Source organism: Rissa tridactyla, chromosome 3, assembly GCF_028500815.1.
Source record: "Rissa tridactyla isolate bRisTri1 chromosome 3, bRisTri1.patW.cur.20221130, whole genome shotgun sequence".
Classification (NCBI taxonomy): domain Eukaryota; kingdom Metazoa; phylum Chordata; class Aves; order Charadriiformes; family Laridae; genus Rissa; species Rissa tridactyla.
In genome coordinates this window covers 11,224,795-11,251,402 of record NC_071468.1, presented here as the reverse complement: position 1 = coordinate 11,251,402, position 26,608 = coordinate 11,224,795, and the positions used below count along the sequence as shown (strand labels likewise).

The following is a 26,608-nucleotide window of genomic DNA, read 5'->3' as shown; positions in this document are numbered from 1 at the left end:
ACCCCGTATAAAAGGTACCACCGCCACCTCTGAAAGAAGTCAAAGGTGTCACCATTTGCAGTCTTTCATTTCCCCTGAAACATCCTTGGCTTTAACACCCACAGGACAGCAGTTCTGCAGCTGCTTCTCAGCTCTTGTGTTTGCTGGCAGCTTCCAAATGCTGTTCTGCCTCTGATGAATCTGACATCAGGCGCATGATAGTCAGCTGCTGCGGCATTTTGATAGTCACCATGAAGTACCTAAAGGACTTTGATGTGTTGAAAAGAGCAAAGATTTCAGAACAGCAATCTGACTTCCAAAGGAGAGGTGGGTGAGTTACATTAGTAGATGCTTCTCAGCTTGTAACTTTTGCTCTGTCACTCACATTCTCGAATACATCACTGTACCTTAGGGAATGCAACACACAAACACCAACAGGCACTCAGCTAGCATCATTTGTTTAATAAAGTCTTTTCTGTTTTTAAAAAAGTTTACAAGACAGATGTGTTCCACATGATAAACGACTAGCGGCTGATCTTTCCTTTTAATAACTTAATCCATGCAGAAGGACTGGACTGCCTAACTTGGTGTTACATAGCAGCTGAACAATATACCAAAATATACACAGATCTACACGCTGCCATGGAAACAGGTAGCACATGACACCATAGAGTGAGAATCAAAATACAAGCCTGCTTGGATAATTTTCAGAATTCAAGTGTAAGTTTAAGGAAAAACCCTGATTCGTTTTTGAAATGGAGCTTATGTACTGAAAGGTCTGCTACAATCTGCCTACAGTCACCCTTTACTCAGCAGTCGTGTGAAAACACATACACAAAAATGTTATGAGTCCTTTTTACTACTGGTACTACACATCAACAACTGAATCTGATAGCATTGCTTTGGTTGTTTCAATACAGAATGATACAGGTTTCTAATGTCTTAGATCTGTTTTCCCATTTTCCATTCTTTTCCAAAGCTGTTGAAGAGTGGTGCTGAGGTGAATGTCTGTTGGGTCTCTCTTCAAGAATCCAGTACAAGAAACTGTGGAAGGCAAACAGACAGGAACATTACTACAAGTAGAGTAGAAATAGAATATGATGCCTTCAGCTCCCATAGGACAAGCACCTTAATTGTCACAGCATGAAAATTAATGATAGGTTATTGGTATATCACATTTTAGCAATGTTCAGCTCCCTAGAAATGTTCAGCTCCCTAGAATTTCAAATGCTATTGGATAGGTCAGACTGACCAAAGCACTCTAGAAGGCCTGCAAACTCCTGCTCTCTAAAATGTTCTTATTTCAACACACAACCCAGAAACAGTGGGGGAAACCTTATATTCCTGTACATCCTGCTATATTCCTATAGCAGCAAGGCCAACAGTTGCTGAAAAATAGCACATCCTCACTTTATTTTCCAAGAATATGTTCTCCTTCCCAATGTGCCTACTCGTCTCCAATATTAAAACAGGAAGGTGCACTGAACATAAAGCCAAAGAGAGCAGAACTCATGTGATTCCAGCTGTTGTATGATATGACAACCCACAGAACCATTTCACACCAGTCTTGAAGCTTCTCTCCATGAGGCCAGTGAAAAAAAGCCCACGGACTTGAGAATTTCTTTGATCTCCTTTCCAGGCCAATCCAAAACAAAATTTCAGTATTTCCAGAAATCTATTCAATGCCTTATGCAAATTCCTTTATATTAGTACTGCATAGATAATAGTAACTTCTGTAAAACAGAAACCAACCCCCAGTGTCTGACTACTGGGAAAATTCATGGGTTTTTTAAATTTGGTTTTTTTAAAAAGCAAGTTTCTGAGCAATGCGTGATATTGAATTGTATAGATCACAAGCCAGCCTGAACTCTAGGGATGGGAAAACAAGAGAAAAGTTAGACCTTAACTTTGCAGAGCTGTTAATAATTAAACTGCACAGCCAGTCCAGGACTTCAGCATGCAGATGAGGGAAATAATGCTTTCTTGAGAGCCTGGGCACGTTTCAAAGTTCAAAATCAGCAATGTAGCTTTTTTGGGGAGTTGGGGGCAAGGAAGGCAATGAAAGCTGTGTTCTCAAGACTTAAAGATGGCTGGAAGAGTATGATAAATACATATCTACAAATGTAGATAATCTATGAAAAAGGATTCAGGTCTATATTCAGAGAGCTTAATTCAATTCACTCAGGTCCAAGCACATCCTGCAGGTCACGTGCCTGAAGGGAGAAGAAACCCCAGTTCTCTCACTGAATTCAAGCAGCAAGTCTGGCTCTCAATGCCTGGCCTAATGTTCTCTAATTAGACCGTGAAGGTGTATAAAATAGACTCTTATCAAGTCATTCTGGGAAAGAAGAAACTGAGGAGGGAGAGGTAGGAACCGTCCTAGGAAGTTGCATTTCTGGCCTGTCTCCAGCTTCTAAAATGTTTTTCACTTCCATTGCTGGGGACTATGTGTTATCTGGATATCACAAACGGTGGGGGCTGTTCCAGAGTGACCTGCCTGCTAGGTAAAGGCAGAGAGAGAAAAACAACCATCTATCTTCACTCTGAAGAATACAAAGCAGGATTCCGAGTTAAGTCACTGTTGTGCTGAAAGACCAAAATTTTAGATTTTCTATGTCAACCTGGAAACAGTCATGGATGGGCCAGACTCACAGATACACACCTCCAGCCAAGCACACAGCTGGGAAGAGATTTTCACCCACTTCTACATTCTGATGTGCCGACTGCAGACAGAAGCGGAGGTTACCCACCAGCAAGATTATCAGCATTTCACTGTTCAGCACGTCTAATGCAACTCTCTGTATGCGCTGCTTCATCAAAGCACCCAGGGTTAGAGACTGCCAAGCAGGAGGACACAGCTTTACAGAGGAGTGGAAAAGCCAAACCTGAGGCCCGCTTTGGATGAGCTAGGGCTCTCTTTCTGAAGACACATCTCCTTCTGCTCCACTGCTTGCGCTGGGGTCTTCCTTGTTACGGGGGGCATTTCTTTCTCTACTTGACTCAGAGGGCACCTTGGTTCTGGTCTTCTCTTTTCTTTGTTGCTGTTTTTCAAGTTTTGTCAGCTATTCACAAAGTAAGGAGAGTGAGAGAACACTTAATGGAACAAAACCATTTCAGAAGAATATTTCTAAAAAATCATAAATGTAAGCATTTGTTGAAAACTTGCAATTCATATTCACACCACCAATATATATGTCAATAAAACAGACAAGAAAAAAACCACCAAGGCCTAGATTTTCAGGTATTTGGAGAAGGCACTGAATTATCATCTGCTAACATGATCTCCCCTCTAAGTATAAGAGAAGCGTGCACGGTCAAAGGACTACCCTCTACTTTTCAGAGCTCCTTTTCCGCCCAACACAATCTGCCAACATGGAAAATAATACAACACAAGGACCAAAAGGGGGAGCTGGATTCCACCAAACTCCTCTTCTGTTTTGGGTGTTAAGTGGCAGTTTTGTAGTTTCAAAGTTGCTGACAACAGATGTATCCCAAGAACAAATTTATTTTATTCTTTATTCAAAGAAAGACATGGATAAACCTTAACAACACACAGAATAACCATTTCAAATCAGCTTGGACAAAACCCTCGGCTAACAGTGCCTTGCCATGTCTCAGCAGAAATGCTTTCAATGCTATTAAAAGAGTCAAACTTAAGTTGCACATAGCTGTCACTTCTACATCTCTTTCCCATTTTTCAGACAAGCAGGTTGCACTAGGTTCTGGGGACACTACAAGTGATAGCTACTTAAGTCACTACACTTTCTGTAGTTTATAAGGTTGGTTTGTTTCTGTAATCTACAGATTTTCCCAATGCTTTCACATTTCCCCCAAGATAAAGCATACTAGTCATAAATCATCATTTCCTGGCCAGAAGATCTCTTCTGAGGGGAAATCTTCATAGAATCAAATAAGATAGATTATGTGTGTCAATCATAAATTAGACGGGCTTACAGAACACGCATACAAAGACGTAAATCTGAGCTCCAAGTCGGTAAGAGCTAAGAATGCAGACTGCAGAGCCTTGGGAGGATGCATAGTATCCCCTTGTACCTTTTCCCACATATACACCCTCCCTGAACACCTGTACACACGCGCTTTATTCTGACACAGAATATTCTTAGCTGGCTATTTCACAACTAAAAGTAGTTTATTTTTATTACGTGAAATGACAGAGTACAATTATTTGTTTGTCTAGCATGACCCAGTCCTCAAGTCAGACGCATGTATGTAACAAACGTGTTGGCATGACACAGGCAATATTTTAACTCACATGTCAGATAACATGCACACTACTCTTCTGCCAACAAGCCTATTTACACAGCAAATGAATGTTAAAGGAAATTGAGAAAGCGAGTGCATCTGCAGGAAGGGAAACAAAAGTTTGTGAGCCCTTAATATTAAAGGTACTCAACCTTAACTAATGGTACTCCCACAGTCTCTATGGAGTTGAGTTTTATATTTGCAAATGGTACTGGGGTCATCCAGCTGCTGAAATCAGAACTGGGGTTTCAATGATCTTGATGGTACAAAAATGTAGCGGCAGAGGGAAGGCACACTACATTAACTGCAGGCTGCAGAGACCTGAAAGCATAGTTCCTAGGTTTCAAAATATAGATTCGTACACATTTAAATAACTACGTGAGAAGACAGTGCATATTCATCATTCCTCACTGGCCCTCAACCTAGCAGTCAGTAACTGCAAAGTACCCCTCAACACAAGAACCCCCATCACCAAGCCAAACCACAGTCAAACCTGCTGCAACAAACCTATACACAGCTGTTGCGATCTGTACCCCCTTCTTTTACTGCAGCATCGAGGATCCGAGCAGTGACCCTTTTTCGACAATAATGATGCTGAAAAAAATTTCTGTTACCTCATAGTTCTGTAACTTATAACTCCATGAAACTTAGTTGTTTCTGTAAATAACATGATTACAGAATGACATGATATTGTCTCTTCTCTAACAAGTGTTTCTTATTACTTGAAAGAAGAAAAAGCCTAAGACACATGACACCAATAGTTTAAATTGAGTTACCTTTATCTTTGTGAAGGCTGTGAGCTAACCCAATAAAGCTAACCCTGGATTTTCAAAACATGAAAAACAGTATGGTATCACACTGTGAACTTTGTGTTATGCAACACAGAATACACATCCATAATGCATATTTGTGTTCACATATAATTTACATATAGAGGCAGAAATGGCTCAATACATGATGGCATGTCGTATTACATGCCTCTACTGGCCATTTTCCAACATGGTCTTGGGGGCAAATAGAATTCTCTCTTAAGACTTCTGAAGTATGTATAGTTATGTATACAATTTTGTAAATATATATATAAACACACATATAGTCCGACGTACAAAGGGACCATATTTTCTGTTGAAATCGGAGTAGCAAGCATTCACATCCTAGAGTAAACAGTATGCAACAGATGGTCTCAGAAGTTATGACATGCGTATTTATCACAAAGGACCTCATAAATTACCTAATTCTGTAACTAATTAGTTTGAGAACAATGTAGCGCAGAGGGCAAACAAAACAGCAGATACACAGAGATAAAACCAGATCCATCTTCACACGTAGCTCTGTAGCGGACCCAAAGCTCTACTCATGACTACTCAACTACATCTCTTCCTCATAGGCCAACATCTCTAGCAGATGGAGAAAAAACAGGAGCTGGAATAACCTTGGAATATTAAGAACAACTTCTAGGCTGGCATGATCTGACAGCAGCATTCACCCAGCTCAAAGCAAAATGACGCAAGTTCATTTAGATTAGGGGAGAGGATAATTTGATAAACTGTATTAATCCAAATCTCATATAAACTGGATTTACCTTTTTTTTAATTATAACAAATTAAAGCTGAAGTTCATTTATGAACTGTTTCATCCATCTAAAACTCAAATAATACTGAAATAGATAAGGATTTCTGTGTACCTGTGGACATAAACACACATACGCATGCTCTCCCACCTGTGCATACACCGTGATCAGTCTATGAACAAAAGTTCAGACATAAAGATTAAAATGCATTTCTTTGTACTCAAAATATACAGTCTTATTGTTACTACGCAGGCAACAAAAGAATTACACATCCCCAAATTTTTTCATTTCTGTGCTCTAAGATGCTTGAGTAATTCAAATGGATGTGTTATAGGAGTACAGGATGTGTTATAGGAGTACACTCCACCACAAAAGACCTGACCGTGAGCTGAAAAAAGTTACAACAGTTAACTTTTTGGTATTAAAATGAATAAAACTTCAGACACACAGGTCCGGTTCAATGAAACATATCTTTAATGCTTTCCATATAAGCACAGAGTGTGTTCCATACTCATCATCTCATCTGCAGAAATATAATGAGCTGTTTCTGGCTACTGCCTTATGACGTTTGCTGGCTAGCTGTAGAGACAGTGCACCTGTACAGAAAGTGTCTAACTCAGCATTACATCTATAAACCAAAATTCATTCTTTCCTGAGACATCTTGAAAGACTCCTAAAGATTCGAAGTGTGGACATCTTACAGCAGAACCAGCACTGTCTCATGGCAAAAGTACTGTCTCTGCCTAAGATTTAATGCAGGGCTGGTTAGCAGCATGTAGCAGTTACATCTGCACAAGTGCTGAAATATTCACATTTATAACACAAGACCAGACACCCTGCACATTAAGCTATGACATGCTGCATATAGGCAAAAATTTGTGCACAGGATTAGAATAAGTGCCCCTCAATCTGTTAAGGCAGTCTAACTATAGATCTAACAGTAGTAACGAAGCCCGAAAACTCACACAGAAAATAATGTAAACCTGTACACATCAATCCTTTTATCTCAAGCCACAGTACCCTGGAATCACTTCATGTTACAAATTTGGCCAGAACCAAAACCCACAGGCTGTTCAGAAGTAGTCCTTAATGGTCCCTTGCCAGCATCCAAAAGCTGTGCTTTGGGGATCAATACCCGGTCTGACCCAACTGCTGAATTTCTGAAGCATGAAAGAAGTCAGAAAAGTCCTGAAACATCTTAAGTGTTTAAGACCATCTCCCTCGAGACCACAAGAGTGCAAGAGTCCTCAGTCAACAAAAAGCAACTTTTCTTTTCTCACACTGTAATATACAGGTATTTTACATTGCTGAGACACTACCAATGAACTAATAATCTCAAACTATGTGGATGCTGCTTCATCCCCAACAGACTGACCAACATATAGAGTAATAGTTTTGCAAAAGGTCAAAATTTACATTCGGGTTGACAGCTTCTTTGACAAATTCTAGCCTGATGCAATTTAATAGTACATGACAGACATGAAATTTTTAAAATTTAATAATTACAGTGCAAAGCACTGTGAAAGAAGGTTTCACCAAGGCAGAAATGTCTGCCATTATGTCAGCTGTAATACTATGTCACATCACTTTTGCAATCAATTTGCCATAGCAAAAACATGAAAACAAACTGGCATACCAAGTCTCCCACTTGAAAATGGTAATAATTCTCCAGGTTGGTTGTTTTGCTGAAGTTAATTTCCCACATTCAGAAATGCCTTAGTGTCAGCCTTCCTTGAAGTTCTACCTTCTTGCATACAGAAACATATCCTCTGTTTTCCTTTTTCTCTGTGATCACTGTGTACACAGAGGCTGATTGCTGCTCTAGAGACAGCTTTTCCTTTTGCGATAGCCATGAATAACACCAGGAAGAAGTGAATGACACCAACAAGAAAATTATTTTGTTAGCAGTCTGCCAGAAAATCAGTGTCAGTGTTCATGTTTCTGGAACCTCAAACCACAAGAAGATCTGCAGATGTATATTTTAAATTTCAGTAGTGGTGTACCAAGCTGCTACAATTTCAAATTAAAAAAAAATTAAAATAAATCACAACAACTTTAAGGACAGGTTACATTTCAGGAAGAGACCAATCCTTCAAACTGCTGTAGGGCATTACAAATCTAGCAGTTTAATGTTAATGCCACTAAGCAAATGACAGCACTGAGATAAAATGATTATCAGAGGTCTACTGCAAAAATAAATCAACAGAAAGATTGCGACAGAAGGCGACTAGTCTTCACAATCTGTTAGGGAGATGGCAGATCATCTGACTTTTTCCTTTCCGCATATCTATACCTTAGCCTTATGATCAAAGTGTTATTAGGAGCTTTTTTTCTCTTTGAGAAGAGAACACAATCCTTTTGGCCAATGAGCACCTCATGCAAGGAATTATACACTTCATTTTGTTCCTAGAAGAAACATGAGCAGCACACAATTAAGTTACACTATACAGGCCCAAAGCCTGGGGCAAGAAAAGTGCTACCAGCCCTTCATCAGTTAGCCTGGTCTACCTTGCTGCCCAGGGTCTTGGAAAAATTCCCAAGCCAAGCAGTCTAGCAGCTGCACGGCTTCCCCGCTTGTTTTCCCCAACTTGTTTTCTTTATCACCAGTGATACAGATAACCAGTTGAACTCCCTTTCATTCATTTTCCTCAAGAAAACTTTCACTATAAGAAAATGAACTCATAGGGTATTTATTTGTTTCTTCAAAGTAAGCTCAAAAACTGCAACTGGAAGAAGAGAAATATCAAAGTTGGCAACACAAAGCTGGCAACAAAATATGTCAGCTGACAGTGACAAGTAGAAGACTGTAGATTGTATGTTCACATGGGAAGGAAGAAAAACTAGGTGACAAAAAGCAAACTCAAAGACAACAGGAAAAATCCATATGCTGCAGACAGAGGCCCTCACTCTACAGTCATTTATCATAGTTTAATATCATAAAACATTTGACACAAGCTGCATCAGGACTGTACTACTGATCACACAATTCCACGACAATCTCCATCCCTCCCTAAAATGAAAATGCTGAACCAACTCCAGACTTGGGGAACTGAAAACACCTTCAGCTACATTATGTTAAAATGTTCTAACTGAAAAGTGACAGAAAAGTTAAAATACTAGATTTGGGTTTTCTCCACATTCAGCAGAGAAATCACTTTTGGCTACACAGTTACGAGAAGTTTTTAAGGCATACATGATAGAATATTTATGTGGAATTCCTTTAATGGATTTTCTGTAATCGAGATCCTCCTGCCATTTAAAAATGTAGGTTACTTAAATGTCAGTGTTGAGAAGTTCCTCTCTCATTCAAAACACTGACATTTCCAAGGGGTCTACATTATTATTTACTCCTCATATATACCAAGCGTGTGCATGCTGCTTTACAGTACTGATAGAGGCAGGTTCAGTAACAAAGATCTGCTCCAATGCTTTCATTCTTCTTATCCCTCCCACTACAGCGTCCAGTTCCAAAATATGTTTTAAAATACAATGTGGTTTATTTCATTCTGGACAGTCACGGAACAAACAGACCCACAGAGATCAGTTCGGCATCTAAGTAGAATATATACATTAAACACTGAAACTGCTACGCCACTTTCCCTAGCAGAAGTAGTAAAAATGCACAGAATATTTCCAAACTGAATTCCATGATTATCCATAATGCTTTCAAAGTTCAAGGGGATTTTTTTGAGTTGTCACCATGTCACCTCCCCAGGCACCCTCTAAAACCTCTTCCTGCTCCATTTCTGTCTGGCTGCTTCTACTAGCTACAAATTCCTACGAAAAAATACAAAGTACATCTCCCTAACCTCCCCCAAAACATGATATAAACATACAAACTATTCTGGGCACAGCTAACCTAGTCTCAGCAATGATCACAACAAACTTCATCAAGATAGTATAGAAATTTGCTGCACTCTTAGTGCTGACCTTTGTAATTATCCACATGGATGCATGTAAGTTCAAAAGAAATTTTCCCAAATTGCTTTATTGTTAAGGCTGGAAACTACAATGCTTGTGATTTGTACTAGAACATTATGAAAAATCCTTTTGTTTCCTGCATCATAGCCAAGAGTGAAGAGAAATACTTGATCTACCCTTACTCTCAAAGAAATGTAGTCACTATTATTGAACTCAGAACAGAATCACTGCATGTGTTTATTGACCTTCTTCCATTTTATGCCTTTTTGTTTTCATATTTCTTATCCAGTTTCTAATCTGTGACTTTATTTTGCCTTTCAAGCAAAATTTCTTGTACCTCAGACTTACCAAAAAGATGCTTTAAGAGCTTAATTAAACACCAGCTATTTTTTTCTTTTTCTATCATTCCATTCACGTCCAAATTCCAAAATAATCACAAGTCTTCAGAAAAGGCCCAGCAATCACTAATTACTGCTATTGTAAGAATCTTCTGATTTACTTCATACTTTTAATTTGTTTGCTTACTATTAAAACAGATGACAATGGAACTGAACAGTTCACAACAAATTGAACTGTAGTAGCTTCCCCTGCTTACTAGGCGTTCAAAAACAGTTGGCATATTCTCTCTTTTTTATATATATATATACACACACACATTTTAGATACATACATATACACACACATATCTATTTGTTGTATGAGGAGGACTTCTTTTTTTATGAATTTTTTTATTAATTCCATAAGTGATTTACTTCCTCTCTAGCACAAGGATTATAAACATACATTTGGATTAGTTAATCCAAATGTATTTTACTAATTACATTGCTAAGGAATTATAAAAATCAGATTACCATTTACAACCACAGACAATCACTCCAAAAAAAGAGGTATTTCACTGTCACATCCAATGACATAAAAGAGCTATTCATCAGCAATTATTTGTCTAATCTCTTTCTGTTAACATCACATTAAACACTGCAGGATGGTTTATTTATCTCTTCTTCCTAAAGCAGAAAGCAAAAAGATAAAAACTACACCATCGCTAACCCTTAGCTCCCATGCTCCAAGCAAATCGACAGACTATGAGAGCAAAAAAAAAAAAATGCAATGGGCAGGGAAGAGAGAAGAGAATGACAAATCCAAATTGGTTCTTCCGCATCTCACGTCTTCTATGATGGGTGACAGATGATGGCACACATGTCAAATAGTACCAGCAAAGAATGCTTAAGAGTGTCAGAAACAGCAATGCCTCCACCAGTGTGTGTTAAGGTCCCCATATGAGCTGAAAAAGACACCCAGTAACACTTAAAAGAGCTGCCAATTTTCAAGTAAATGGGGTTCTTTGAAAAGTGGCATAGATTAAAATCTTTGTGCATCCAAAGTGCACACAGCTGGACTGCTTTTTCGGTGTCTGTGCCACTGCTATAGCTCCTCCATTTCTGTGAGAAGCAAGAATCCCACACATGAGGACTTGCAATGAGCTAGAACTGAGGGTGGCTACAAAATGCGTGTGGACAGCACATTGCAGAAAGAAGGTAAGAAAATTTATGTTACTCTTATTCTCATATAAGGACTGTCTGGAACCCACTCAGATAGCACATAGGACTCTGTCTGTCCTCCTTTTCACAGGGTCCAGGCACAGACTCAGTAAGATACTTGGTGTAACCTTACCTTAGGACAAATAACAGTGCTCTAAGCACATCCTGCCCGAGAAGCCTCATCTTTGCTGATGAAGAATGAAGTTTAAGGAGGAAAGGAAGGCAATCAGCAGGCGAGATTGAGCAGAATCATTCACATTAAACAAGGAATTCATGCCAGACAAAGTCTGAAAATCAGCATCCTTCCCAGACTACAGTCCACATTATGGCCACCAGGAAGGTGTTGTCAGATGGGAAAAGCAGACAACTGTGAGGGCAAAACCCTTAAACAGACAATGTTCCCCAAGAAAGAGAGGGAAACTTGCAAAATCCAGCACGCCCTGGTGATTCCTCTTGGGTTATTTTATACTTACACATAGGACAGGACAGCTGGGGTAAAAGCTCTCTCAGTGGTCTCCATTTCAGTCAGAGACTACACCGTGCCATCCTTCAGCGATCCACCCACCCTTACACCAATTATTCACACTAAACTGCTTGAGCAAAATAGACTGGTCACCAGCTTTGTCCTAGAGACCAAGACACCACAGGCACCACCATCTCATACTAAGAGGCAGCAGGACACGATGCTGCCATCCATCCTGCCACTAACGCCCTCAACTGCAGGCTACAGTAAATGCCTCTATACAAAGGACACAGCCACCCGCAACTGAGACAGAGCCATGCAAGAGCATGGAGAATTTGTGCAGTAAACATTGCTCAGTGGCATGAAGGTAACATGTCTTTTCCTATTTCACAAAGAGCTGGAGCGGCAAAAGCAGAGGGCCAATATTGCCTTAAGTACCACAACTAAATCTCAGCCTTAACAAGTCTCTATCATAAGGGGAGGGGTGGCTGACACACCGGAAGGCTGTGCCGCCATACAGAGAGACCTGGACAGGCTGGAGAGTTGGGCAGAGAGAAACCTTATGAAATTCAATAAGGGCAAGTGTAGGGTGCTGCACCTGGGGAGGAATAACCCCCTGCACCAGTACAGGTTGGGGGCTGACCTGCTGGAGAGCAGCTCACTGGAAAGACACCTGGGAGTCCTGGTGGGCAACAGGATGACCATGAGTCAGCAACGTGCCCTTGTGGCTCCTGTGCACCCTGCTCTAGGTGACCCTGCTCTGGCAGGGGGGTTGGACCAGATGATCTCCAGAGGCCCCTTCCAACCCCTATCACTCTGTGGTTCTGTGACCTTTACCAGGACAGCAGGCAGCTATCAACAGACCAGGGAACTGAAGAAAACAATGCAATTATTTCAATTTTCAGAGGCTGCACAGGAAGTACAAGGTCTTTATGCCTAAGGAAATGTACACTGCTCATAACAGGAATGCTACAAATTTGCAGACAAGGCACAGCCTATACATCCACCCTTTCCAAACAGACCTTCTGGCTCACTTACCTGTTTAGGGTCAACAGTGGCAGCTGGGGACTCCAGTTCTATTGTTACAGGACCATCATTCTGGATGTGTACCTGCATGTAGGCACCAAACTTGCCGTCTGAAAAGTGAAGGGACAAGAAGTGCTGAGGGCTCTTGGAAGGATAACACATACCAAAATCTCTACCAAATGTGCTACTAAAAAAAAAAAAAAAAAAAGAATACATAAAAGGACAGCCAACTAACAAACTGCAGAAAGCTACTAAGAAAAACAGTCTACGTGCACCCAGCTATGTGGTCTGATATTCAGAGATTATAATTATGCAGCTAAGTACAGAAATGTCCACAAAACAAATGAAGTCTACAGATAATCAAGGTGCTCACAGTTCAGGATAGGCAGGATAGTTCTCACAGACAAGAGATGAAATTTTAAAAGATGTAGCAACAGCTAAGCCTAGGGATCCACTCCAGCCAACCAGTTGATGTTTTGAAGAAATCTTAAATATAGGCAAAAGATAAAAAGACCCAAAGCCTGCTCTGAAGCATGGGACATTGAATACTCTAGAGCAGGGGACACTGGGGTGCAGCTCAGTCCCAAACTGCAACAGCAATTTCTACATTCCTATTTGCAACCTAGGCCGTTCTTCGACAAAGTTTGGCAAAAAAGGCGGAAAAAAACAGTGTCTCCCCTGTCAACCCTGCCTACTTCACAGGAATACACTTCTGAAATCAGAAATGTCTATGTCATTTGTCATCAATGGCATTTATTAGCACACCAGCTGAGGCACAGACCACATTTTTGGTAAGCATTTGAGAAGTTCCCACCACAACACACCCATGATATTTTTATCCTGCATAGTCTACAAAAGCCATCCCTTTGTATGCTCTCTTCTCATATCTCATTTTTCTTTCTGCAAATTCCTTGCTCCATTTTTTCTAGTCCAGCTTTCTACTCCTCAAACTCATCCCACCCCTGGCTGAGTCTATTTGACTGCTCACTCCCACATATTCTCTTCTCCTGTCGCGCACACTTGAGTAGCCTTTCTAGACCCTCCTGTAGGGACAGCAAGAAGAGCAGACACTAGCATACCACTACAAATGCATGGAAGAGAAACAGGTGTACTACAGCATGCAGACAGCACATAGCTAAAGACTGGAACAGTCTCTCCTAATGGGAAGGCAGGCCTGGAGCCTGCTCAGCAACACAACCAAAACTGCTTTCAGCACCACCTCGGTCAGTGAGCAAGAACATGTTGAAAGCCATAGGCTGAAACTTCAGTGGAGCAACCACCCACTGGGAATATTTACACGAGGCTTTGTATAGCTACACAGCAGCTTTCCACGGCAACATGTGATGCCCCTGACTGAACAAAGGTCAAAACAAACTGTCCTGATTCTTCAAAAACAGGCTACTGGGGACAAATAGCTCTGGAAGAGTTTTCAGTCTTTTCCAGTCACATCCTGTGACTAGCATTTGCTTAAAAGAAAAAGGAAAAAGAAAATGCATGTACAGGCCTGTCCAACACATATGGTCCATATCATAACAGATGCTGCCCAACTCCTTTTCCAAAGGCTGTATGCTACAACCCACCCCATGAGCTAGAGATACAAGCTCTGGCAAAGCCAAAAACGATAGCACTGCACAGGAGTTTGCTGGTAATGGTCCAGCGGCCAAGGAAAAGGTTCCTGGACTGATCACTGAAGAGTCACAGCAACAGAAACGCCAATGGGAAGCGGGCAAGAGCATGATTCGAGAAAGTATTTTTATGAAAATGAATGTGATTTACTGAACAATTTTACCAGCTGCACTCCTCAGACTTTCTGCCCCACAGAGGAGGTGGCAGAAGAGAACACCTGCCCAGTGTCACAGCTCGCTGTCTCTATACAGGCTCCTTTCATCAAATTGACTTTCTTCAATGTTTCACATGGGCTGAGAAACTTTATGGGTGCTGAATCCAGAAACCCGACAAAGGCATGGCTGCCACAGCTGCACACTCCCAGGTACAAACAGTAGCAAGGCTGAGCATGTATTCCCGGTAGGCACACACACGCAAACACATGTACGCTATGCACACGCATACATATACCCACACAGCCAGCTGCACAGATACCAACACAGGCATGCTCAGCTCTCCCATGCACACAAACAGCACCTACAGCCTCACCTTGAACTGCCCGCTGGCTGATTAGGATGAAGGTCCACTGGGGGGAAACACGTACATGTATACAACACAGACCGCTCCAGAAGCTGGGCTTAGACACTCAGTCCGCCCAGTAGCTGCCCATGGATCTTAGCCTCCCCAGACGCTGGCACCTGGGTATACAAGTCCCTGAGGCCTGCAGCCCTGCTCCTGCTGCTGGTACAGACCCCCTCGCACGCATGCACACGCACACACACACACACTCACCCCTCCTGCCAGCTCTCCAGCAGTTTGCTGGCTCCCCCCCATCTTAGCCTTAGAGACACGCAGACGCACAGGTCTCTTCCACAGAGACCCCCATCTCTACAGCAGCTGGCGAGGACTCCCCTAGTCCCTCCGAAAGCCAGTTTCTCCTGTGGTCTCACCCTCAGAGACACACACCCAGACCCAGCTCTGGCCACTGTAGCTCCTCGCCACCTCATCTTGCTGGCTATTTGCTCACTCACAGCACGGGCCTCAGACCCATGGTCTGACTCCAGTTGCTGCACTCAGACCCCCATTCACACACATGCACATGAAACAGTGGGTCCCCCACCCAGGAAAATAGTTAGAAATGGACTTTAGTAAGAAGACAATGCTGATCAGGTGCAGGGCATAGCCACAAGTGTACTGGCTTACATGTGGCCGGCCCTTCTCATACCCATATCCTTTTATTTTCCCATGCTTGTTCCTCCCCAAACCACCTAGATCCACCCCTTTCCCTGCCTTTTCTTCCTCATCTAAACATCCCATAACAAGTCTTGTGAGACCGTGAAATGCTCTTCTCCTGCATCTGTCCTGTATCCCTAGGTGGTGACCCACCTCAATCCAAAAGGCGCTCTGGAGAGCCACTCCTCTTGACTCACCAGGATGGGCATCACACCTGAGCCCCAGGACAGCCCTGAGAGGGGCCTGGACAGGGTTTGCGACCCTCTGAGTCCAGAATTTGCATTCTCCTGCCTGCCCCTGTGCTCCTTTGTGTGTGCAGATGAGTTTTGCATCACATAACCTATGAAGAACTACTACAGCAGGAGTGAAAACTTTTTCCCATCTGACAACTCCACTGTAGGGTCAGTACCATCTGGAGGGAGGTGACAACTGAGGCTGTGGTGGCATCAAAGAATGGCACATCAGAAGTCACAGGCACATCAACAGTTACTGCTTTAACAAGGTGCAGCTGACTTGATTGAGTAAATCGGGTAAACACACATACCATGAAGCTGTCAGTATTTCAGGAAAGGGTCAGTGTATTCTGAATGCTAGCTAACAGTGCAGAAGAAAAAAATAAGACAAAAATATTACAAAGCAAGTAAAAAAAAAAATCAAAAAAACTTGTTCGCATTTTATAAATTTGCAGGAGGCTGGAACATGTAAAGGGTCCCACTGAGAAAAGATGTCAGAACAATCAAAAACCTAGTGATTATAATTTTCCAGCACAGTTTTCAAACCCTTTGCCACCCATGATAGATGAGAACCTGCAGGGAAAATCCAGGTAGTTTTTCCCTAAACCTGTAGCTTATGGTTTCACTGGTGAATCATGCAGGCACATGTTTTCAGAGATGCCTATAAATGACTCTCAGTTGAGAAATAAAAGTTGGAAGAATGCTTGCTACGTGTGGTTAGCTTTATCTGCACATTTGAAGTCTAGCTACCATAATGTGTAAGAGTCTCTTAGAGAACAAATACCAGCAAAACCAAAAAACACCATCTTAAACTTTATTAGTGGGAGCATATCTTTTCAAATAGCTCTTTACATATCACATCATCCCTCTGCTGTACTTTACTCACAGAAAATTACTGCCTTTGCACTTCCCATACAGGTATGGACCTAAAAAAAAAAGTAAGCTTCACAGGTCCCTCTTTTCAAAGGCTGATAAAGTGGTCAAATAACCCCCTACCTTTATCAGAACACTCAAGGCACTCCAATGTCACAAGCTCTTTCTATCTTGTTTCAGCATCAGAACTACTGTCAAGGGACATCTTTCTGTAACGGCTCCCTCCCGCTCTCCCCATACTTACACTTCCAGTCTTTTGACACAAGGTCACCCCAGGTCAAGGTGAATCATAGCTCAGAAAGTTTAAGATTTAGAGCTAATGGAAACAGTATTTAAAACAGAAATGTCTGTTAATACTGCCCTCCTCTATAGCCTCTCTCTTCCAGACCTTCCTTTAAAAGACAGGAAGGGTCTCAGCGCCTTGCAACCACCACTATATGAAAGGCAGTGCAGGTTTCAGTCTCAGCAACCTCATTCTCTCAAAGGATTTAACAAGCCAGGGAAAATTTCTTCTCACATTCCAAAATCCCTTTATTGGTCTTAACCCTGTGGACCACCACACCCCCTCATCTTCAAGCTATCAAACATACTGCAAAGGTGATGTTGTCAGAAGCAGCTGCCAACCTCCCTTATCACAAATTAATGTAGTTTCAGGGACGATGGTCCCTGCACAGTATGTGCCTTCCTCATGGGACACTTATGGATTTTTGTGTTGGCAGGTCCCTTATACAACAAAACCAAAGGGTTCTAGTGCTCCATTTGTCCTCATAGCTCTTTTCAAGAAGTGACCTCACTGTAACACAACTTTTTTCTCTGCAGCTTCAGGGTCTGGTCTTGCCTGAAAGAACAAGGGAAAGCAAAAACCTACTTCCACAATTTCTTCTTAAATCCTTAAATGCCTAATTCCTCCTTAGGAAGAGATGCCTCTTCAGCAGAATCTCCCTCAGTGTTGGCTGCCTGCCGCAAAAAGATGCTTCTGCCTTCCTTCCCTTGTTCCAGTGTCTACCATAGTATCAGTATATGGCAATTCGTATAACCTTTCAGAGAAGGCATTTTTCATTTGTGTTTTATAGTTTCCTGAAAAGGTAAGTTGAGAGACAAGCCTGCCTCCTCTCAAACAGACTGACATCTGTGGCACCACTGCATTTTGCATTCACCTAAGAGCAAAACGGTGGAACAAACCGCCTCTGCGGCGCTTGGACAGACAGGCTTCAAAGGAGCTGATTGTTCTGCACTTGAATGCAACTTTTCAAACTCTGATGCAGACAAATCCCTCTTCTGCACAGGCCTGCAAAGAAACTGAAGACATCATCTCTTCCATCTCTCTATCCCAAAAATCTGTCTGGATTGATTTTCATTTTTCAGTCAGAGGGAAAGGAGAAGAAAGAAACCACTCTCCTTTGATGTTGCTTGTTACCCCAGCAACTTTGGATAAATTTATCACATGACCATGTATTGTCCATGGGAGACACTAGCAACTTGCCCTTAAATACTATTTCTTTTCCTGCTTTTTATACCACAATGTTCTTCAATATAGTAAGGACCCTTCCCCGCTTTAAGACTTCTTGACTGATCAAGTCACGTCCTTGCAACATCCTCTGCAATAAAATAGGATCCTCAACTATAATTAAAGTGACAAATCTATTCTGCTGGACACCCATCTCCTCGAATTCCTTTTCCCTAAGAATCTGGCATGCATGCCTGCCTTGGGGGCAAAGATGATCTTTATCTTAGGTGAGACAGACAAGCCACACCTGAGATGTAAAGACTTGAAAAGGAGATATAATTTACTTCCAGAATATTTTTTGGACATATCTCAAGCCTCATGACCTAGAAACTTTACACTGGTTTTATTCAGAAGTTACTTCTAAGCTTAACCCCATGCAGGTAATCTTGCTCCAGATAAGAGCATTTAGGAATGCGACAACACTCACAAAGGGAATTAATCAGAGACAATAATTCTGCTTTCAACGTGTACCAAACCTTAATCTGAACTAAACTCCTCCTTGTGGAACAGTTCTCTCATATTTCCTCAGATATTGCTATGAAGGGAGTGAGATGTTTCACACTGCCATGCTAAACCTTACTGCCTCAGAAGACTAAATCCACAATCAAGACAGAGAGTGAAGGCCACAACACACAAGGAGAAGTGAAAGAAGAAAGTCCATACTTGCTTTTAGTTTACCAGGATATAAGGGTACAACTCGATCAAATTTTACCAGAGCAAATCTTATTCCTATTGACTTCCCAGGAAGTTCTGTTACCAGTTTCAGAGGCACAGAAATGGGTCCTAACTTAGTCGTGAGATTCAAAAAACCACATACTCCAAATTCATTAGAACAAAAGTGTTCTATGTTACAGACCAAAAAGAATTCAGGGAAGGGGTATCAGAAGTGCCTTCTTTATCATCAGCAAATATTAACTGGAAGAACATATCAAGCTACTGGAAAACTGACACAAGATGGACATGTTATGTGTGCATTTCACTGTGCCTCCCTGGAAAGCACTGAGATAATTATGTTCATCTACAGTCATTATAGAGATTAGCCTCTAAATCTTTCTCCAGCTACCAGTTTTCTGTCTTTTTTCTCCTTTTTTTCCTCATAAGGAAAGTAAGGTTGACTGTTATCTATTAATAGCCCTCATTTAAAAAACAGTCTTTTCTAGACACTTGTCTTCTGGACAAGTGTATCAAAAAATCAAGCCTAAATATGAAAATGGCAAGAAAGCAAACAGAAAAGCAAACAGAAGAGATTAAGGGTGGATAGAGCACAAACGCGAAGGGAAGCTAGGCATTTTCTGGTAAAGAGAAAACTTTGCATGTATGGCATAGACTTGCAAAAAGGTAGTCTAAATCAAATGCTTTTCTCAAGTAGCACATTACACCTCCCACTGTCATCATTACCATTTAGCAGAATGTAAAGCTAAAGTGACAGATGGAGATACACTGTCCATCACACACTGGCGACGCCTTCGAGCCTGACTAACCACATATGCCTTAGAAAAAATGTTCCTCCTGGATTAATCTGGCTACACAGCACAAAACATACAGACTTTGAAGGAGTCTAACCCCAGAGTTTGTTCTCATGGCTGCAGCCTCTCTGGGTTAAGTTGTCAGAGTCATTGCTCCCATTGTACAGCCAATAACAATACAAGAACGTCTACATGTCAAACTATTCCAGAGGAACACCAGGAAATGGCTTGGCTAGACGAAGATGGGACCAATCACCCTGCTGGGCTGCTAGTGAAAATACCATAACATCCCCTCCTCTACTGCCGTGTAAAGAGAGTTCCTTTGCCACACAGACAGAAAATCACAGAATAAAGAAAGTAATAACTAAGGAAGAGCACACACAAACAAGGTTCACCGGTCACATCAAGGACCTTACCAACCTTTTGCCCTTACCTTTAATAAGCTCTGGTTTGTAGGCTTTTCTTAGCTGCTCTAGGAAGTTGTTATAAAAACACTCCGCCTGCTCTGTGGGCATTGCCATGTGGTAGTCGGGCTTGTTTCCTTTCAGGATGCACTGGAGAGTAAATTGGCTCACACACAACACTTCATACTGTTTATCCATCACGCTTTTGGACCAGTGCTTCCCACTTTCATCTTCAAATACTCTCAAGTTCAATATCTTTCGAACCCTAGGAGGAGATAAAGATAATTCCTAAATTGTCCCATGCAGGATCAACAGGTACAAGTTAATGCCTACCACACAGGATGAGATAAAAGGGAAGGCAGATGCATATTTATTCTGCCTCAACATAACAAGATATCCCTTTGTCCCTTCCTTCATAAACCACAGGAATCTCGTCACATCAGGCAGAGCCATAACCAAGAAAGCCCTTACCCATAACATTGTCAGACCATTAATTAACATCATCATTTTACAGAGCATGAGATCAGGACAGAATAGCTGCAAGTTACAGGGTGACATAAAGATGGCATAGGAAGTAAGAAAGCTTACTCTTTACTATCTGATTTTATGTGTCACATCATTATTTAACATGTGAATAGCTTTGGGAATTTTAATCCTCCCACTACACTGGGAAATCACACTCAGTATGAAATGAGATTATCCTAAACTACGGTTGTTTCCAAACACAATTCACATATATTCCTCCAGCTTTGTCACCTCCTAGCACTCTTTCCAAACCCAGCCCCACAAGCCAGATAAGGACAGCACTTTTTCATCAGTATCATAGAATCATAGAATCACAGAACAGTTTGGGTTGGAAGGGATCTCCAAAGATCACCTAGTCCACTCCCCCTGCAACGAGCAGGGACATCTTCAACTAGATAAGGTTGTTCAGAGCCCTATCCAACCTGACCTTGAATGTTTCCAGGGATGGGCCATCTACCACCTCTCTGGGCAACCTGTTCCAGTGTCTCACCACTCTCAGAGTAAGGAACGTCTTCCTTATGTCTAGTCTAAATCTACCCTCTTTTACTTTAAAACCATTACCCCTCATTCTATTGCAACAGGCCCTAATAAAAAGTCTGTCCCCATCTTTCTTATAAGCCCCCTTTAAATATTGAAAGTCCGCCATAAGGTCTCACAAAGCCTTCTCTTCTCCAGGCTGAACAACCCCAAATCTCACAGCCTGTCTTCATAGCAGAGGTGCTCCAGCCCGCTGATCATTTCTGTGGCCCTCCTCTGGACCCACTCCAACGGGTCCATGTCTTTTCTGTGCTGAGGGCTCCAGAGATGGATGCAGTACTCCAGGTGGGGTCCATTCAGAGAGAAGTAGAGGGGCAGAATCGCCTCCCTCGAGCTGCTGGCCACAGATGAGAGGAGGAAGGCAGGGAACAGTGCACAACTTCAGGTGGCAGCAAAGTGGTGACTGAGTCTTGTTTGTGTTTGTATTAAGGCGATTTTTGGATCTGTGGGGCAGAACTGACTGGTTTGGATAGTCAGAGAGGACAAGGAGACTTTCACAAATGAATCCTGAAAAGCAGCAGGCAGACATGCAACCCAGTCTAGGGCTGGACTTTGATTGACAACAAGACTGCATGCATGCCACTCTCCTGTCTTTAGTTTCTTCTTTTAGCTTCTACAAATCTGCAGTATCTATAAACAAGACAGTGTATCAAGCACAAGTTATTTCAATTGCAGCCATCAGCCAGACATTTTACGCTACACCACGCTGCACCAGAGGTGAGTCAGTATAAAATAAAGCTGAAACTTTGTTATAGTCATAGAAGTATAGAAACATGGAATAGTTTGGGTTGTAAGGGATCTTTAAAGGTCATCTAGTCCAACCCCCCTGAGGCACAGTGACAAAAAACCATCCTTGACAAAGACAAATGGAATTGACTCTTGAATGAAATGGATGGTTAAAAGCCTTGGAAGGACCCAGCATATAGGCTTAAATCATCGTCACTGCTGTGTTTTAATGATAAAGATGTTTGCTGTTTCATTTACAGGATTACTAAAGTTTCCTTTAATAGGACTTGAAGAGCCTGGTTAAGCTGATTTCTTTCATTCCTTTTTTTCAGATGCTGGCTTCCTGCCTTTCCTGCGTCAGTCATCCAAACAACATGGTGTTCAGAGCACAGTTGCTACGGATTGCCTGCTTGCAATATTCAGAAGCATTTTTCACATTCACCAAGGTAGGAATGAGAAACAACGATACAGCAAATATTACACACTGAGGAGGCAAACAGTAAGGCAAGCCAATGGAGCATGTCATAATAAAAACACCTTCAGCTTTGCTGCAATTCTCTACAAGTTTCACATGTTTATGTGAGATCTTTGGTGACCTTTAGTTCACATCCCCACTCTCTACTTTCTCTTCCAAATCTGCTATGGGTTGTTTTCGCCCTCACTCACATTCTTCTCTCTTCACTGCTTGAGCCTTTCCTCTTCTTGACATCAGTTAGCTCTATTACCTGTTTCTTCTTTGCCTTCATAAGAACTGAGGTCAGCCCTAGAACAACGAACAGACCGAAGCAGACAGAAGACAACACTGGAGAACTCTCTCTTGCATATGTTTGATGGCTGAATCACAGTATTTTGTGGCCATGGAATAGATGGCCAGGGCCAGCCCTCCAGGCTGCCAAAACTTATTCACTTCTACAGAAAAGCAACTGACAAGACTATCCAGCCTTTTGAAAGAACAAAATATCTCATATGCAAGCTAAAATGAGAGTTTGAGGTTTCTGATACAACCCATCCTTGAAGAACGTTTTTTTGGCATAAATTCATACAGTAAAAAGGGAAGACCTTTTAAAAAGGGAGATCAGAAAAACCCAACATGTCGATTCTTCCATTTTGAGTCTGTTCTTGATTAAAAAAAACACATAGACAGGGAATGGAAACAGGTTTTTCTCAATGGAACATAAAAAGAAAACTTTAACTAAGAAACCTTCAAGATAAAATCTGAAGAAGAACTAACAGGCAACCTGAGTTCCCCAATGGGAGTGCCCCATTTCTCTGGCTACTGCACAGGTGTCACTGATCCAGTGTCAGAAATGCACAAATAAGAGTACAAGGCAAAAAGAAATACGTGACTTACATGTGCTCCAGCTCTCTTTGCGTATCTTCCAAAGAAATGCCCAGCAGCACACAGAGGCCTCGTCCTATTGAACTTATTTGCTCACCACCCACTGGGGAAGGGGGGAAAAAAGAAAGGTAAGCTAAATGCACTGTCTCGTTTTATGACACAAGTAAGTACTGACTGCACAACCATGAAAGAAAACATCACTCTAAACTCTTCTTCTCCGTCTTAAGTTTGTTAAAGAGTAAAGATCACACAGACGCCCTCTTTCAAAAGTCTTCCCACTGTTGGGACTTATTTGTGAGGGACTAGCTCAAGATGCTTACTCCAGTGTTTAAAAACAACATACGAAGATTTTTTTATTATAACTGGATCAGCAGTGCTAACCAGAGAGGTGGCAGAACTCTCTCAAATCCTTGTAAAAATTATCCACCTGCCTGATATCAATAAGTACACTCAATTTCTCTACTCCCCCACTCCCTGCATACTTTGCATGAGTAGTGAAAAGGTGATTTCTACTTGATATAGTCCTCATGAATTTTTTGAAACAAGACTTTTAACAACCTGCAAATTCTACCCTCCTAGTTGGGAACACAACCTCTTTAATGACATTTATAATAAAACACAAACCATCACAGATACACTGTGTTTTCCTAAGTTTTAAATTATCTTAATTTAATTTAAATCATCTTAACATGGTTAAGCCCGAGATGACTGTAGTAAGATTTAAATGAGGTCTTAAAACTGAGATAGGCGCTAGCTACTCAGCCATTAAAAATAGATCCAGGCTCATACAACTGTGAAAAAAAGCCCCAAACTTCCTGTAAAATGCAAGGAGAGCAGCCCCCCAGTGAAAGCTGAAAGCACCTGTGGCCAGAGCTGGACTATTTCCAGTGGGCAAGAAGCAAACCAGTGGAGAAAACTCCTCCCAAAAACTCTTCCTTTCCATCCAATCTGGGTATGAGCCCTCCAGATCAGAAATCTATCCTCCTGCTAAGCACAGCACTATCTCCTTCACAGAGGGACATCTCAAACTCTTTAACAGCCAGAAACAGCAGTTTAAATTCTACCCAGAAATGTGGCAATGTCAGCCACGATCTTGGTGCTGACTGTGTCTGACCACTATTGTACCCCCAGTAACAGCTGTGCACTAAAGCTGTGCTCCTTACTTATTCACAGGCATGCTCTTCCAATGCTTACTGACCATCCACATAGACGCAGAAGCCATTTATTTAACGTGCAGGCTACCCTGCTGCACACCACCTTGGCCCTGGGCCCCAGAGCAGGCACACTTACTGCCTCACATGCAAACTTCACAGGGATTTTAAGCATCTTGAACAGAGAAGGTCCAACCAGTTCCAACAGCAGAGACACACCATTCCTTCCAGCAGCTTAAGCAAGCACCAGGGCTATCACTGGCTGCCTTGACCCATGCAAGCAATGCACGGTGGCGACTGGGACAGCACTGCCAACTCACACAAGCGATGCAAAAAGGTGAGTCGGGCTGCACTGCCAACATACTTGCAATGCAAGGAGGTGACTGCGATTGTCATGCCGACACATGAGAGTCACAGGAGAAGGCATCTGGGATGGTACTGCCAACACACACAAGCAGTGCAAGGAGATGACTGCAATTCTAGTGGCAGCACGGGCAAGTCATGCAAGGAGACAACTGCAGCTGCACTGCCAACACATGCGAGCAATGCAAGGATGCAGCTCTGATTATAGTGCCAACGCATTCAAGCCATGGGAGAAGGTGATCGCAACTGCACTGCTGACACACACAAGCAATGCAAAGAGGCAACTGTGACCATAGTGCCAGCACGTGCGAGCCATGCGAGGAGGCAACTGGGATGGCTCCATTGACACACACAAGCAATGCGCAACAGTAATTGGGACAGCCCTGCCAACATAAGCAAGCAATGTAAGGAGATTACTGCTATTATAGTGCCAACACATGCAAGCAATGCAAGGAGGCAACTCTCATTAGAGAGACAACACACACAAGCCATGGGCAGAGGCAACTGGGATGGCGCTGCCAACACACACAAACAATAGAAGGAGATGGCTGTGACTGTAGTACCAACACATGCAAGCAAGCAAGGTGACTACAACTCCACTGCCAACACATGACAGCAATGCAAGGAAGCAACTCTGATTATAGTGTTGACACATGCAAACTACATCCCTGGCAACTGGGACAGCACAGCTGACGCACGGAAGCAATGCAGAGAGGCAACTCTTATTGCAGTGCCCTGCACATGCAAGCCATAGAAGAAAGCGATCACAACTGCACTGCCAACACATGCAAGCAATGCAAGATTACTGCGATTGTAGTGGTGGCACATGCAATCCACAGGACAAGGCAATTGGGATGGCATGGCCAATATACACAAAACAATGCATGGCAGTAATCAGGACAGCCCTGCCAACACAACCAAGCAATGCAAAACAACTGCGACTGTAGTGTCAATGCATGCAAGCCACTCAAGGAGGTGAATGCAACTGGCTTGCCAGCCCATGCAAGCAATGCAAGGAGGCGACTCCCATTATAGACAGCACGTGCAAGCCACAGGTAATAGCAGCTGGGACAGCACTGCCAAAACACAAAAGCAATGCAAGAGGGCAAGTCTGATTACAGTGCCTGATACATGCAAGCCATACGGTGACTGCAACTGCACTGCCAACACACACAACCAATGCACGGCTGTACTCAGGCCAGCCCTGCCAACACAAGGTAAGCAATGCAAGGAGACTACAATTCTAGTGTCAAGACACGCAAGCGGGTGAACGCAGCCACCCCGCCAACCCTTGCAATGCATGCGGGCCATGCAAGGAGGCCACTCGGATTATACAGATAACACGCGGGTAAAAGCAACTGGGAAGGCACTTGCCAACACCTGCAAGCGACGCGAGGAGGCGACCGGGCCAGCATGGCCGGCACACACCGGCAACACAAGCAAAGCAAGCCGACCCACGCAAGGGGACGAGGGGTGTTGTGAGGGGGGGAGGACGACTGCCCACGCACGCCAGCTGTGGGAAAAAGGGAGGGAGATGCCCCCCCACACACACAGAGACAACGTGAGGGGACGGCACTGAGGCGAAGGCGCTGAGGGGCCGCGGCGGGGAAGGGAGGCCCGGCCCGGGGGAAGGGGGAGGCGGGGGCGGGCGGAGCGTGGCTCCGCCACGCTCCGCCCGCCCCCGCCTCCCCCTTCCCCCGGCTCCGGTGACCCTCCCGGTGGCGGCACACTGACCTGTGACACTGGCCTGGGCCACCCGCTGGACGATGGCCTTCATGGTGGCGCGGCCGCGCAGCGCAGGCCCGGCGCCGGTGTGAGGCGAGGAGGGGAAGGCGGCAGCGCTAGGCAACAGCGGGAGCTCCCCGCCGGCCCGCCCCGCTCACAGC

The 26,608-nt window shown here is 42.9% G+C and overlaps 1 protein-coding gene across 2 annotated transcripts; it reads right to left on the bottom strand.

Moving 5' to 3' along the window:
* Nucleotides 1–421: 421 nt before the first annotated feature.
* DTD1 (D-aminoacyl-tRNA deacylase 1) lies at nucleotides 422–26,608 on the bottom strand. Of its 2 annotated transcripts, none has more exons than XM_054193946.1 (6): nucleotides 26,457–26,608; nucleotides 23,221–23,311; nucleotides 20,111–20,346; nucleotides 12,773–12,870; nucleotides 2,865–3,041; nucleotides 422–1,023 (listed from the first exon to the last, which is right to left on the bottom strand). In XM_054193946.1, the coding sequence occupies exons 1-5, from the start codon at nucleotides 26,497–26,499 to the stop codon at nucleotides 2,886–2,888; spliced, it is 624 nt and encodes a 207-aa protein (XP_054049921.1). In that variant the 5' UTR covers nucleotides 26,500–26,608; the 3' UTR covers nucleotides 422–1,023; nucleotides 2,865–2,885. The 2 variants fall into 2 exon arrangements, with proteins under 2 accessions (XP_054049921.1, XP_054049922.1); XM_054193947.1 differs by lacking the exon at nucleotides 26,457–26,608 and adding an exon at nucleotides 21,304–21,773.